General features: G+C 33.7%; 2 protein-coding genes across 4 annotated transcripts in view; one reads left to right on the forward strand and one right to left on the reverse strand.

The window, feature by feature from the left end:
* Positions 1-10283, reverse strand: part of LOC106877352 (sterol carrier protein 2) — a 68947-nt gene extending 58664 nt beyond the window's left edge. The window contains exon 1 of one of the 3 annotated variants that reach the window (XM_014926239.3): positions 10073-10283. Coding sequence is in view for 2 of the 3 variants with exons in the window: in XM_014926238.3 (XP_014781724.1) it covers positions 2179-2262 (84 nt within the window). In the remaining variant the exon portion in view is untranslated. Of the gene's footprint in view, positions 1-2178; positions 2362-6065; positions 6117-10072 lie in introns of those variants that run through there. The other 2 variants (XM_089350826.1, XM_014926238.3) reach the window with 2 other exon arrangements.
* The window catches only part of LOC106877350 (nipped-B-like protein), a 195910-nt gene continuing 183792 nt past the window's right edge, over positions 4261-16378 (forward strand). Inside the window, exon 1 of the mRNA XM_089350068.1 lies at positions 4261-4434. The gene's annotated coding sequence lies outside the window, so the exon portion shown is untranslated. The remainder of the gene's footprint in view (positions 4435-16378) is intronic.

Genomic DNA, 16378 nt, shown 5'->3' on the forward strand with positions numbered 1-16378 from the left:
CGATAAAAAGATTTTGCCCAAACATTTGCATTCACATGTGGATATGAGATATATTAGTGTGGAACTAAAAGAGAAAATATCTAAAAATCAGTATTTATTAGAAATTGGGTGTCCTCCGAAATGTGAACGGTCTCGTCTATAAAATAACAAGTGCGTGGATAAATTGTGATTAAGTTTAGATGTTTGATAAACACAAATTCAACCTTATGTTTATGCATGAGCTGGAGAGCAACTGAACTAGTTGCGATCTATTGTCTTCTATGAAGCGGGTCAACGCAGGAGGCAGAATGTACGAACGTATGTTTATTAAACATGCATATGCAAGTTAACTTATTCCAAATTTTTCCACACGCACGCTGTCGCAATATTGGGGCGCTTTTATTTTATATGTAAAACCAGTGAATGTACAGATGTTATTTTTACATAAAAAACGCCTGTTACTCATAACTTGATGCAGCTTTCTCTCCTTGTAAGACGAATATGAATGGATAAGACGGCGAGAACTCGTCAAGCTGTATTCGAGTTGGTTCAGCAAAGAGCCCTTTATCTTCGCACTTCGGGAATAGAATTGACCGAATCCTGATGTATTTCTAAATAACAACGAAAGTTGTGAGTCCGTTCTCCACCAGTTTCGAGGTGTCTGCTAGTGACTATAGACACTTAAAAACAATTAGCGAAAGCATACTTAAATGCTACCAAGCCATACTCGGTTGCGAGTGACGGTATGTGTGTGTGTGAGAGAGAGAGAGAGAGAGAGAGAGAGAGAGAGAGATATTCAATTGTCAAACATAAAACGAAAGTAAATATTGGTTTCAAATTTTGGCACATGGCCAGCAATTTCAGGAGAGAGACTAAGTCGATTACATCGACTTCCAGTGCTCGACTGGTACTTATGGCATAACTACAGGGAAATTTTTGTATATTCGGATTCTACATAGTAAATACTATATGCATAGAATATTTCATTAAAAAATATTCATTTTTCTGAAAGTTATGACCTCCCAAAGTCTGGTGGGTAAAACCCTGTAGTTATGCCCTTATTTTAACAAACCCGAAAGGATGAAAGGCGAAGTCGACCTCGGCGGAATTTGAACTCAGAACGTAATGACAGACGAAATGCATTTTGCTCGGCATGCTAACAATCTGTCAGCTCTAACTAAATACTCAAATCAGGAAAAGCACGCAACAAAGTTGAGTGATTAAAAGAAGTTTGGCTGCTATTTCCAACAGAATGAACGCTTACGTAAGGGCTTTTTTGTTGGCTTGTATCTCGGAGTGTTCCAAGTCCCCCTGATTGAACAGGCCTCCGATCGAAGACAACCCAACTTCGCCTTTTTATGTGTATGTTGCATTAATATAAAACAATTTATTATTTAGGATTGAAGTAGATCCGAAGCAGATTTTTCTGCTATTTCTTTCAGGTCAAATTATTCTGTAGAAAGCTCACTCGTTGGCTCGTGTCTCAATGTTGTTTAGACCCACGTCCCCTCTCATCGAACAGAATTGACCCTTGATTAACTATCTCAGCCATGGCACTCTCATTTTATTTTCACATATTTAATATGTCCTAGAACAACATTAAAGGTAATGTGTTCTTCCTATGTTTTCGTTGTTATTACTAACCGATCAAGAAACCGCCCCTTTTCTTGAGTTGTCAAAGTCGGTTAAAGATCGGTCAACAAAGCACAAGATTTCGTTTCGAATCCTGGGTTAAAAAATATTATAACAGATTTCACTTCCCTAAATATTAGACGTGATATCAAAACAAAACTAATATTATAGAAATAGCCATATATATATATATATATATATATATATATTTATATATTGCTATAAGAAAGAACAACTGAAAAGTGCACTTGATTCATCGAGAATAGTTTGGAAAACAATCTATACCAAAAAGCGTGGAAACAGAAAATACAAAAATAAACAGTTGCGTAAACACTGATATTCAACATTTAGCAAAAGCAAAAAAAGCATTCGTAAATTATGTCTAACGACTACAAAATAGCATTTGATTTTTCATTAAAAAAATTAAAATAATGTTGAAAACAAAAAAGAAATCAATGAATTATTTTGGCAAGTGACTTATTTGTAAAGTGATCAACTGACTATCAGCAATGATATACATACATAAATAAGTCTTAATATTAATTCTAGAGGCATTTATGTTGTTACCTTGGTCATTCCAACCCCGATGACATAGACATCGTTGTAACTGGGTGATGAGTTGAGTGAACGAGTGGCATGTAGCGGCGCCATTTTGGTGTTAACACGAAGGACACTGTAATATTTTATTCGCTTTTAATAATTGTTTTATCATACGATTTTAGCTGCTGGAGAATATCTACATATATCTATACTTATCCATATCAATCTATCTATATATATATGTTTACATATATACCTATAGATATAAGATAAAGAGGAAAGAAAGAGAAATGGGGAGAGGGAGAGTGTGCATGCGTTTGTACATATATGTTAAATTAATCAGCAGTAGCATAAAGTCACCCGGATGTCAACATTCTTTAAAATTTAACCTTTCGTCACATTTATTAATCTTAATTCTAAAAAGAAGAGGAATATCACTGCCGTCATAATTCATAGTATTAATAAGCATATTCATAAACAATGTGCTTTATAGTAGAAACAATTACGATATATTTGTTGTATTTCTTTTTCCGTATTTTTAGACTTATTTCTTTTATTCAGCGAAGAATTATTCACAAAAGTCTATTGAATTAAACAATGGTATGTGATTGATTGATAAATTATTTCATCTATCACAGAGAAATGCGAAGTAACGACGACCCCAGCGGCATTTGAACTCAGAATGCCTACGGTCGAAACTAAATACTACAAGGCGTTTTAATCTGGCGCTCGGCCGTTTATATCAGTCCACCGCCTTTTCCCCACATTTCAAAATCAAAGTCCTGGTAAATTATATTTGATAGAATGTTAAATTTAATCTCATATACGTCATAAGTGACAAATTTTATTTTTTCTTTAAACATAAAATGGAATATTAGCTGTGGATTTAAAGGACAAAGTACATACTTAAATAAAAAAAAATGTATAGGAGAGAGCGATATTGCTTTGTGTTTGAGTATCGGTCGACCTGTTTTCCAGTAGTGCACTAGTTACCCCATTCGTCTGAAATTCGTAGGGAGTTCAGAATAATTTCAAATATACATACTTAACCCCTGAAATTATAACAGTTATTATATCTACCGATATATCTTTTTGCTCAATATCTGAAATTGGTTTAAAAGCTGACATTGACAAAGAAAGTTAGTATAGAGAAAATATTTTATAGGATAAGTCACGTTGGAAATTAAAACAAATATCAAATAATGTGAATATATAAACACTGGTAGTGAGTTGTGCGACTGCGTATGAAAAAAAAAAATCAAGGCAATGTTTGAAGAAAAATATATTTCTGATGTCAAAGCTACTTGAGAAGCAAGACAATGACTATGAAAGAATGAAGTAAGGAAAGGGCGAATATTAAATTTAGATAAGTAGAAAGAAGAGTGAGGGATAAATGTGTAAGATAAAGTTGGAGATAGAGACGGAGTATCTCATAAAGACGATGTACGTAAAAAAGAGTCTGTTATGTACGATAATGTAAAGCAGACACAAAAACAGAGAGAGAGGGCAGAGGATTAAATAGAAAGGGTGTAAACCAATGTCGAACTATGATAGAGAAAGAGATGATTAACTAGAGTGTATGGTGAAACAGACGGGTAATGAAAGATTTAAATAGAGAGGGAGTACGGCACTGTAGTGCATACTAAGAGATAGAAAACACTGTTTTTAGTAGAGAGGGTGAGTCAAGACCCGGAGGGTGTTTTGAAGCCCTGCTAAGTTACTAACGAATTTACTATCAATTTTCTTTTGGCGCCGTTATTGTTTATGCTATTAGAGAATACCATCGCTAAACAAGCATTAATTAGTGCACTAAAAAAAAAATTCATTGCTACCTCGTTATTACCTTGAAAAAGAATAGACTGATTATTATTATATGCTTCTCATACGCATCTCTCTTTCACCCTATCACACACGCACATATATATATATAAATACATATATACACATTTAGAATATATATTTATACATATTTAGATATACAAACAGAAATACCTCCATATAATACACACATATAAATATATATAGAGAGCCCCTCTGTTTGTGTGTCTCTGTCTTTCTCATTACACCCTCCCTCATAACTATGTATTTGTCTGCACACGAAAGAGAAGCAGTGTGAGTAGTCGTAAAACGGGGAAAAATGGTAGTCCAAGGAGTGGATTAAAACTAAGCGATTGCTATTCTTAAACGGAGGAAAAAAAGCTTAGCTTGGATTTATATTTATTTCTTTTAGCAATGACATTTATTTTGGATATTTTAGTTCTGAAAGCCTCTTCTGTTATACAGGTAAGAGACTAATTATTACGCTTTCTTATTCTCAATGTGTTGACAAGAAGTGGAGGTTCATTTAAATTGATAAATAAACTGACAACCGAACCTCCGCTTTATGACGACAACATACGTATGGCATAAATGCAACTTGTCAGACTTTTTCTATAAAATATCATTAAGTATCTTTCAACAAAATGAATCCTTCATTTACTTGGTAAAAAATTTCTGTAAGAAATAATTAGAGACGATATATGATCGTTACTGTACCCTGTTTGGTGTGATATTGCTACTACTAAAGCTTATGTTGGTAATTTTCATTATGAGCAGACGAGCAGAGCTTCTTTCTCTTTATTAATAGATCTGATGATGAAATACTGTAAGATGTTTTTTGTAAGAACTTTTTTGTTTATACTTTTATTTTCAACATTTCATTAACTATCTGTTCCTAATATAAATGTTTACGGACAAAATAATTTTAAGTAGAGAAGCTGGGCACTTGCCACAAAGTGAGGGATCGTTTTAGTATTGATTTACAGAAAAAGCTGATCCCTCACTTTGTGGCGATTATTTACAAATGTCGGCTGTAGCCTGCTTGCTTGTATGCTTTAGCTGACTAATAGGCCATGGTTGTAGTATTAAGCAATAAAAGCGACGAGTGCTGCAGATTTTATGACTAATTTTATATTTGACAAAATGCATTCAAGAATATGAAATTAGAGATAGTTTGGTGGAATAGAGAGAAATTTTAAATAGCTTTTGTTTACATCTGATTTCATTTATAACCTCTCCATTCTTGACATGTTAAAACACTTGGAAGACTCATCATATAGATTTTGAGATATTTTTATAATATTCAAGCTTAAATTCTTCATGATCTTCATTGAATTGAAATTTCGATGCTGTATTCAGAAAAGTGTTTCAAACTCTTTTAGTCAGATCAGATTGCAAACAATTACTCAGGTGTATGCCAGATTTTCCAACCAACGACTGCATCAGTGGCCATATTGTATCATAAACATTGTCAATGGACTATATTTTATAGAATGCTTCATCTATTTCTATACAGTTATTCTTTTCATTACATTCGTTGTCTGAGATATTTTTTCATTAAATGAAGACTTTCGTTCATTTTATGTTTCGACTGTTATTAATAATACTCAACAATTTAAATCATTATGTATATTCATTTACAAATATTGAAATACCAGAACTCCTGTTGCCTGCGAAAATAGCCACTGTTATGTATTATTATTCTTCTTAAGTTTCTCCTTTTTGTGTCTTTACTTTTAATTCACCCATTTAGATATTTCCTCCAGAATCTTTTCACTACTAAGCACTTTCTTAGAATATATATATATTTATTTTTCTGTGTGTGTGTGTTTTATACACACTAAAAGCAAATTGTATGTGTGTGTGTGTATATATATTTATTCAATATACACATACATAAATATACAAACATACATTTGTTTCTTAGTTATGTATATATATATCAGTGCAAATTGTACATTCTCAATGCAAACTAAGCGAATTTATATAAATGATTCTTATATATATATATATATATATATATATATAATCATTTTAAAGAAAGTTACGGGAAAGCAGTTGATGGGGAACCAACATGTAGTTAAGCCGATACTCACACTTTTATATATTAAACAAGTTGTGGATATATGCATTTCTGCTGGACAGATAGATATATTATTAAACCAAAGTATGTATGTATATCATTCGGCATGCTGGACCGCTGAAATCCACAAGTTTTTTTATTCTCTGTTTATTTTCTCTTATTCCTTTCTGTTGAAGAGCGTAAGCCCGAAACGTAGGACCTTATTTTCCCCAGCGTCAAACTAATACACCTGTCTTCGTCTTTTGTTTCTCTATAAATTTCGAATATATATATATATATATATATATATATATAATGAAAGCAAGTTGGTGTGTGTATGTAAATAAGTATATATATGCAATCAATCGCATATATATATAATGAAAGCAAGTTGGTGTGTATGTATATAAGTATATATATACAATCAATCGCATATATATATATATTTCATGAAAGCAAGTTATATTTATATTTTCCTAACGCGAATTCTAATGTTTATATATTTTTCAATCAAATTTGAATTTTTATTCTAAGTTTTATTGCATGTATGTATATTTTGAAAGCAAGTTTTAATGTAAGCTACATGTACGCTTTAGATGCATTTTTTAATGCAAGTTCTGTGTATCTTACATACACAATTTCTTACAATGCGGAAAAAAGAATATTTCAGGCATAAAGGCCTAACATGAAAAAATAAACGGAAATTTATCGGTCTGTTAAGATACTGATCTAATCTAAATGGACCGATTGTTTGATAGGGTTATTAAATTTATTCCTTTCTTCATTTAAGAATCTCTCAGTCTTAAACTCGTTTTGCAAAGTGATTCAAGTAAGCTACAAGGTTCTATAATGTGTGTAAGAGAGAGATACAGACATAACCCCGTTCTGGTAATGAATGGTAAATTAGTCCACAAGTTAGCAGGAGCAGTGTTGAACTCGTATAAACGCACATCATGTGCGTGAAAATTCTTGAATCAAAGATCAAGGAGACCATAAGTTGAATAATATAACTTTAGTGCAAATAGTAGTATTTACATATTCAATGTTTTGAATTAGAATGTGTGTCCACACATAAATACATTTTAATCGTAAATTCTGTCCGAGTGAGAAAAATAAGCTTCGAATAAAAACCTATTCAATTCTAACCGTAATGAGTACTATTGCATCCAACTAGGTTTTACTTATATGTTCTCAGAATATAATGTGTGTATACCAAAAGTAAGTGGTTTCTATTATAACTTCCTTTTAGAAAATATACAAAATACAAAAACAATAGTTGACTTGTATATTCTTAGCAGACGACTTATTTATCATGAATCCTTTTTGTTTTGCTTGCCAACGAAGTATGACTATTCACTGCACATTTTATATATATATATATATATATATATATATATATATATATATATATATATATATATATCAGTTTAAATAAACTATATAACTAAATATAGACTACAACTGTTCCAATATATCAATCAGTCATTGGAAACGGAAGTTTTAAATTATCCATACCTAACTGATATTTTTCTTCTTCCAGTTCTGTGTATTGTCTAAACGTAAAATGTTTTTGTTTATCTTTTTTTTTTAATGTACGGAATAATTCTTTTGCAATTTATTAATATTTAGATTAAAGAAGAATAAATTTAAACGTCAGCGAGCTAATACTTTTTTTTTCTGTTGTAATTCCATATGAATCTTGGATGCCTTTGTAGGAATATCAGACACTCCGTCGATTATGATGAGTGTTCCAGTTGATCCGATCAGCGAAACAGCCTGCTCGTTAAAATTAACATGCAAGTGCTGAGCATTCAACAGACACGCGCACCCTTAACGTAAATTCTCAGGGAGATTCAGCGTGACACAGAATGTGACAAGGCTGGCCATTTGAAATACTGGTACTACTTATTTTTGCTAGCTGGGTGGACTAGAGCAATGTGAAATAGAGAAACTTGCTCAAGGACACAACGAATATCGAACTCACGACTTTACGATCTTGCGTTGTACACCTCTAACCACTAAACCATGAGCCTTTATATTATCCTTCTGGTACGGAGGGAGGGGAATTGTTAAAATTGTAAAGTGAGTGGACAGTTTGCCATCTTTAATAAAATCGGAGGGTTTTAAGCATGCCCAACCCGATGGCGAAGAAAGATGGATGCAAACATTTTGTCTTCTCATTTAGAAAGAGGAGGAGGAGCAAAAACATTTTTTTGGAGGTCAGTAGGTAAGTGTGTGCTGATATTTATTTGTTTGAGAACCACAGCCCCACTTAGTTTAATTCCTTAGTGACTAGATTTTTTTTGTTTTTGTGGAGGGCCATCATACTCTGCTGTATTTCATGGCTTAAAGTTGCAATTGGGTGCTTTTCAGTTAGTGTGATTACAAGGTTATTCTACCGTTATTTAATATTTTTGTTATTTGCTTCACGAATGTTTGATGCGTGCGTTTATTGTACACTTAAAGGTACCAATTCTGGTGTTTTCAGTATAGTCCAAAATCGGTGTTCTCAGCAAAATTTTGCCATTAGTGGTAAATGTCTAACACATTTCCACCCTACTCCATTCTAGATACGTGACATGCCTATCTGAAAGTGCGTGCTTCTTGTATGGTAATTCCAGATTGTTTATATTTTTCTTTGCATATGCATTGGTTTCATTCTTAACCGGTAGTTTCCACGATGGGGTTCACATTTATTTTTATGTCAGGTTATCAGTTGAAAAACACAAAGAATGAGGTGTTCCTGTTTCAAATGTTACGTTATGAATAGCGCTTGGGGAACGAGAATTTCATAATCGCCAACATTATTATAAACAAGGAGATAATCACTAAGCAGCTTTAATTAAATTATTCTCTCTTCTTTTCCAGTTGTCCACTGACCTACATACTTACATTATTTAATCACTGTATTTAATATTTTCCTTTTATGTTGGATAATGGTGAATTAACAAAAGATACCAGTGTAGGTTTTATCTGGTCAGTCTTTTTTTTGTGGCCACCGTCTAGAGCAAATACCTTAGAGGAGCATTTTGGGGGTTAATGCAATTTCGTACCTCTCCTTGAAAAATGCATTTTTGGGGGATTCCTACGTTTTAGTTGTCGGAGATTACGAATAGGTAAAAAAAAAATTTAATTTCATCTGCTCCCCCCCCATTTAAATTTTTGATTTTTGTCTATTTTCAAGGGATCGTAGCGAATTGACGAACATGTGCAAATCGAAATTAAATACAAAAACATTAAAGTGAAAAATATTTGCGTTTTACTTGTGATTATAATCGTAAATAATAATTTAATGCAAATTAAATATACACCATTTTATGAGAAACAATGTTTAATAATTAGTGTTATAAAATTTATTAGGGGGCTCAAATTTCACCCCCTCTCCAATTAAACTCTTTCATCCATTTGTTTATTTATGTCTATTTATCCATAAAATATATTTGTCAACTAAATGTGGCGATCCTATAGAAGACGGTATTACTGTTGTTTTTAGTCCCAGGAAGACATCCATCCATCTACCCACCCACATATTTATATGCTTATTGAATTTAAAATTTTGAAAATGTGGCTTCTTGCATATTCAGAATCTCAGTTTCGAAAAAGTTCTAAATTTTGAGGTGGAGGGGTGTGTGTGTGTGTGTGTGTGAAATTTTAAAAAATTCTGTTTTTGCATATTCGTAATCTCCGACATCTAAAACGTAGCATTCCAAAAAAATGTTTTAAAAAAATGCATTTTTCAAGGAGGGGTACGAAACTGCATTAGCCCCGCATTCTGCCCACTCAGTACACATTTGTCAAAACCTCGTATGACAAAGTAAAGAATGCGTACACCCGATGTTTAGGGTTAGTGTTTTTGTTTCGCCGAAAACGGGTGGTGTACGTATTCTTTATCTCCGCCGTTTATATTCCCCTCATCCAAATTAGCGTTTATATTGAAGGGGAACTTGAACAACTCATGGCAACGTTACTTTTTTTACATTAGAAAATATACAAAAGCAAATAGAAATTGATATAATTCGTGTCAAATTGAATTTTACGTACCGTTTTTTCATTCCCCGGACAAGACTAAGATTGTGCATCTTTCAGTTTAGGGTAACAGTATTTCTCGACAAGATTCCTTCCTTTCCACAAAACAAAATATTCAGTTATTTAGGGAACGTAGAGAAAAAATAAATGGACACAACTGTGCCACTTCAGAAAAAATGCTACGAACTGTTGCCTATAAGAGAAGTAAGAGTGTTTGCCCCTCTTCAGCTCTTTCGATAGCCGTACATGTAAAGTGAATGTCTTTCTTCTGCAATTTCCGTGAACAGTTATATTCCTTTATCCCCCGCACCGCTGAATCGCTTATTTATGTATCATTCGTTTGTGTGTGTGTGTATGTATGTGTATATTTGTGTATCTAAGTACTCTGTGTGTGTGTATAAATATATACATACATGCACGTAAATACGTGTATACTTATATAAACAAATATACATATACACAAACACATACGAGGGGCTACTGAAAGATTCTCAGATTCACTCACTTATTGCAGCGGTCCTTCCGTTTTTTCAAAGTCTTGAACTCGGAAGGTGGGGCCACCAACCAGGCCTTTTACGACACCCTCAAAGCCAGTAACTTTTCAGCACTCTCTCATACATATATGTATACACAAAAGTGTAATAAACACAAGCAATTCAGAATATGATGAAAGAACGAAAAAATAAAAAAAGATTACGGAAATTGCCGAACAAAAACTTTCACTTTTCATGTACAGCTATCGAAAGAACGCTAAAATCATTCTTTTCTCCATAGATACCTCTTCAAAATTTGTTTTCAAAATTCTAGTTTTGTTTCTCAAACGTCCACTTGTATAAGTCGCAGCTCCTGCAACTATTAGCAGCTTAATCCATTTTGTTGTCTGGAGGCGGGGTAGAAGAAGCGGTTAAGAAATCTGAAAACAATTTTTTTTAAAACATGTGAATTACAATTGCTTCAGAATGTGCAGTATTATAAAATGACGGATCACTTCATCACCCTCACCCCCAAACGTTTTAATTGTGACAGCTATTCCGAAGGCACGATGGAAGTGATATTTAAGAAATTTTTTTACTTTGAATTACATTTGTTTTTGATTGTGAGATATAGTAAATGACAAAAAAAAAAAAAAAAAAACCTCGGATTTTTTGCGTGGAATCAAGTACCCTGACCTCCTAATATACTGCAAATCCCTTATTTTGGTTCGAGAGAAAGGGGAGGGGACGAAAGGGGGAGGGGACCTCCCCCGGTCCCGGATTTATTGGAGTTTTTTTTTTTTCGTTGAATGAATTCCTGTGACATCCTAATATGCTACAAAACCATTTTTGGGGTCCGAAAAACGGAGTGGGATGAGGTGGAAGCCTCGGAAATTTCACCCCCCCCCCTTGATCTTTTCAGGGTTAGGGTAATCCGTCCCGGATTCATTGGAATTTTTTTTTCTTCCTTGGTGAAAAGATCAATGGGGGTAGGGGTGGGTGAAATTTCCGAGGCTTCCACCTCACCACATTCCGTTTTTCGGACCCCCAAAAGGGTTTTGTAACATATTAGGATGTCACAGGAATTCATTCAACGAAAAAAAAAAATTTCCAATGAATCCGGGACCGGGTTTTTTTTGGGGGGGGGGCATTCCCCCCCCCTCCTCCCGAACCAAAATAAGGGATTAGCAGCATAAAAATCAGAGTTTTGTTTTTTTTTCTTAGTGAAAACCGTGTGGGTGTTATTCTGAAAAGTTACTCTGAAAAATTACCGAAAAAACCTCTAAGAAATACATACCATTTTATTCGTGACAGCCATTCTGAATGTCTACTGAGCAGGTTTCGCAGTTAATCAGCTCATACTGTTGAATAATGTTTATCTCTCTTCTGTACGTGAACAGTATCGATTAGCTAAAGTTGTCGTGCTTGTTACTTTAAGTATATTAACACTAACTACAGCAGCTCCTCAACACTGTTGGTAGGTTTTTCTGATAAGTAATTTTAAATAAAACAATTTTACTAATATGTCCAATGGTGTGTGTTTGGTGGTGGTGGTGGTGGGGGGGGGGACAAAATTAGTAACCTGAGTAAAATGAGTAATTTCTGGTTTCTCGTTATTTTCTCCCTACCTGTTTGAAATCATTACACTGCAAGGTTGCACCATCTTCAAGAGTATAAATTGGTCAGCATAGTTGGAGTTGAGAGAGTTTGGAATATAAGTGACTTGTACTTGTTTTTCAAGAAATTTTCTACGACCCGATTATAATTGAAGTTGCTAATAAAATATTTGGATAATTTTTGGTGATTAACAACCAATATTCTTTTCTCAGTTGTATTCCAAGTCAACCCCACCCCATACTAGCGTCTAATTTGATAATTTTCAGTTTTCAAAATAATGTCTAAAATGGAGTAAAATAATTTCCTCTCTTTAACTGCAGTGGTTCCTAAATAAATATATCGAGAGCCACTCCAGCGCATAATGAAGCTACAGAGAATATTTTGTTCTAGTCGAATTTCGTTTTTCCATAACGCTCTTTCATTTGACCTACATACTTAAATTTTTGTTGCATTTCTGATCTTTCTGAAGTCTAAGGTTGGATATCGATGTGTATGATTCTGTTTTTAAATGTTGGAAAATTGAATAGGCAGATTTACCTATCTTGGTTTACTCAATTTTATCCCAGCTAAATTTTGCTGATGAGAACGGGGATATTTTTCTGAAATAGTTAGTGTCCGGAATATGTTATAGTGCTTTTAATGCATGGCTGATATAGTTTTTGTAAAGTAGTGAACATTTGTAAAAAGTATATTTCTCAAAGCCAAAAATGCAGTAAAACCTTCTCATTGTACCCTCTACACCTAGAGTGGAGTTACTACGACATTCCGATTTGCAAAACGTTATCAAACTTGAATAAAAACAACAAAAATAAATAAAACTCAAAACGCCTAATATTGAATATTAAATACGTGTGCTATGCATAATTTTCATTTAATACTATTTGCAATCGGTGCATTAAAGAAAAGGCTTGTATTTTGTGAATTTTAGGTAGGATCAAACACCCATAGAAGTATTCAATTTTCCCAAACCTTTTGGTTCCAAAGTCTTCTTTAATTATTGATTTTTCTCTTCGTATCAGGGTTAGCCACCGTGGTTAACATTATCCTAAAATAAATAAATATTAAATTTACTTCAATAATTAAATGAAATACTGGTACTTGTACATTAGTGTTAATGATAAATTTATTAATAATGTACTGTAAGGTAGCAAGCAGTATACTAGCTTTGGCAGCTGCAGGAATTTAAAAGTTTCTGCTCGTAAATTAGTACGGATTATAAGAGGTTCCCGACCTCCACTGCCCGGGAAGTCTGTGTTGTAACTATATAAATTTATAAGTATTAAATACAATTTCGTTCTCTTTTTTACTTTTCATTATTTATTACAATGCAATTGCTTTCCTTAGATATTAGCGTTGTAACTATATAAATTTATAAGTATTAAATACAATTTCGTTCTCTTTTTTACTTTTCATTATTTATTACAATGCAATTGCTTTCCTTAGATATTAGCGTTGTCATACCTCGTCGCATCTAGTCTCAATGCATTGCTTCACGTTGCTAATATTGTGCGTTGATATAATGAAAGTACGCTTTACGGAACTTTATTTCATTGTATTTGGTTTTATTTTATCTCCCTTAAACATTGAATTAAACCGCGAGTCATACGGTTCGCGCGCGCTTGAGTGTGTATATTATATCGGCGCAAGGGTCATGGCGACCTTTGACAAGAAAGATTTCGCATTCCCTTTCACGGGCCCCGACTTGTCGGTGCAGAGTTGTCTGCAAGCGGCAAGTCAACTTGCTTGGGGGCGCCGAAGAAGAGGATTTACATTGATTTTTAAATTTAATTGTATTGATTTTTGATTTTTGTATTAAAATTTTTTATTTAAAGGACAAATTGAAATCGAGGGCTTGTTGGTCGGTGGGCGCCGACATCCCTCTCATCTTTTTCATATTTATCATTGTTTTCATTCATCTCATTTTGTTTAAGTCCAGCCCAAAAGCTTCTATCTTTGTACTGCCCTTGTGGCAAATTTTATGAAATAAAGAAGCTTGCTTCCCAACCACATGGTTCCGGGTTTAGTCCCACTGCGTGGCACTTTGTGAGCGGATTTGGTAGACGGAAATTGAAAGAAGCCCGTCGCTATGTTTTTTGTTTTCATATTCGTTTTCTACACATTTTGTTACACCTTGTAGGCTGTTTTTGTTTTCGTGACGGGGGCTTAAACTCTGTGTGTGTGTGGAGGCGCAATGGCCCAGTGGTTAAGGCAGCGGACTCCCGGTCATAGGATCGCGGTTTCGATTCCCAGATCGGGCGTTGTGAGTGTTTATTGAGCAAAAACACCTAAAGCTCCTTACTTAGGGTCCATGTAGGCCAAAAAAAATGGTGGTGAACCCTGCTGTACTCTTTCACCACAACTTTCGCTCACTCTTTCTTCCTGTTTCTGTTGTGCCTGTAATTCAATGGGCCAGCCTTGTCACACTGTGTCACGCTGAATATCTCCGAGAACTACGTTAAGGGTACACGTGTCTGTGGAGTGCTCAGCCACTTGCACGTTAATTTCACGAGCAGGCTGTTCCGTTGACTGGAACCCTCGACGGAGTGCCAACGATATATATACATATACACACACATACATACACACGCGCACACACGAGAGGGTGCTGAAAAGTTCTTGGCTTAGGGTAAAAGAAAATATACGAGCAGCAGTGAATTATGATTTTATCCAACATAATCCCTTCTCAGATTTACACACTTACTGCAGCGGGCCTCGTAAATGGGCCTTTTGCAATATACTTAAAGCCAGGAACTTTTCAGCACCTCCTCATGTGTGCCCGTCTCTCCTTCTCTCTCTCTCTCTATATCTATCTATCTATCTAACTATCTATCTATCTATCTATCTATCTATATATATATATATATATATATATATATATATAGCTATATCTACACACACACACACACACACATACATACATACATACATACATACATACATACATACATACATACATACATACATACATACATACATATATATATATATATATTATTTTGTTTAAAAGAGTTCCAACACTGTCTGTTTTTTATGTTTTATTTATATTCCTGCAGAACCAATGTGGGGTATAGAATATGGAATATACAATATATAATATAATATACAATATATAATATAAAATAAACTAAAATAAAAATGGATGGCACCATGAAAGAAAGTATTGAATGTAGATGAAATATTGAGTGTTCAATATAAAGGATCAAATATATAAATATATAAAGTATATATGTATATATATATGTGTACATATTACATGTACATATATATATATATATATATATATATATACACATCTATATATATAGTTGTATAAATATACATGTATATATATAGATGTATATATATACATGTATACGCATAGCTGTATATGTACAGATGTATATGTATAGATATAGATGTATATGTGTAGATGTATATATATATATATATATATAGATGTACATGTAATATGTACACATATATATATACATATATACATGCATACATATACACACCCATACACACACACACACACATATACATAGGTGCAGGTGTGGCTGTGTAGTAAGAAACTTGGTTCCAAAACACATGGTCCTGGATTCAGTACAACTGTGTGGTGACTTGGCATGTGTCTTCTGCTATAACCTCAGACCAACCAAAGCCTTGTGAGTGGATTTTGTAGAAAGAAACTGGAAGAAATCAATTGAATTTTTATGTATGTATATATGTAAGTGTATGTTTGTGTCTTTGTCTCTGTGTTTCTCCCTCATCGCTACTTCACAACTGGTGTTTGTTTATTTACATCCCCATAACTTACTGGTTTGACAAGAAGAAACTGATAGAATAAGTACCAGTCTTATCAAAATAAAAAAAAAGCACTAGGCAGTGTCTCATATTTTTGTTTGCCCACTCAGTTGTATCAATCAATCTATCTTTTTGTGTGTGTGTGTATATATATATATGTATAATACACACACACACACACACACACACACACATATATGTATATGTGCATATTCATATCTATTACATAAAAGTCAATGTCTTTATGTGTGTCCATGCGTTACAATTGAAAGCTACTGCACCGATCCTAATGAAATTTGGAACACAAAATCCAAGCCTAGAGAGAAGGGTAATGCTGTGTGTTTCATACAATTTCATGGACCAAAATTACTGAATGGATCCTTATGTTATTTGGAATTTAGATTCAATGCATAAGGGAAGGTATAATGCAATATGTTTGGTTTGAATT

This window comes from Octopus bimaculoides, chromosome 4 (assembly GCF_046866305.1).
Source record: "Octopus bimaculoides isolate indiv1 chromosome 4, ASM4686630v1, whole genome shotgun sequence".
Taxonomy (NCBI): domain Eukaryota; kingdom Metazoa; phylum Mollusca; class Cephalopoda; order Octopoda; family Octopodidae; genus Octopus; species Octopus bimaculoides.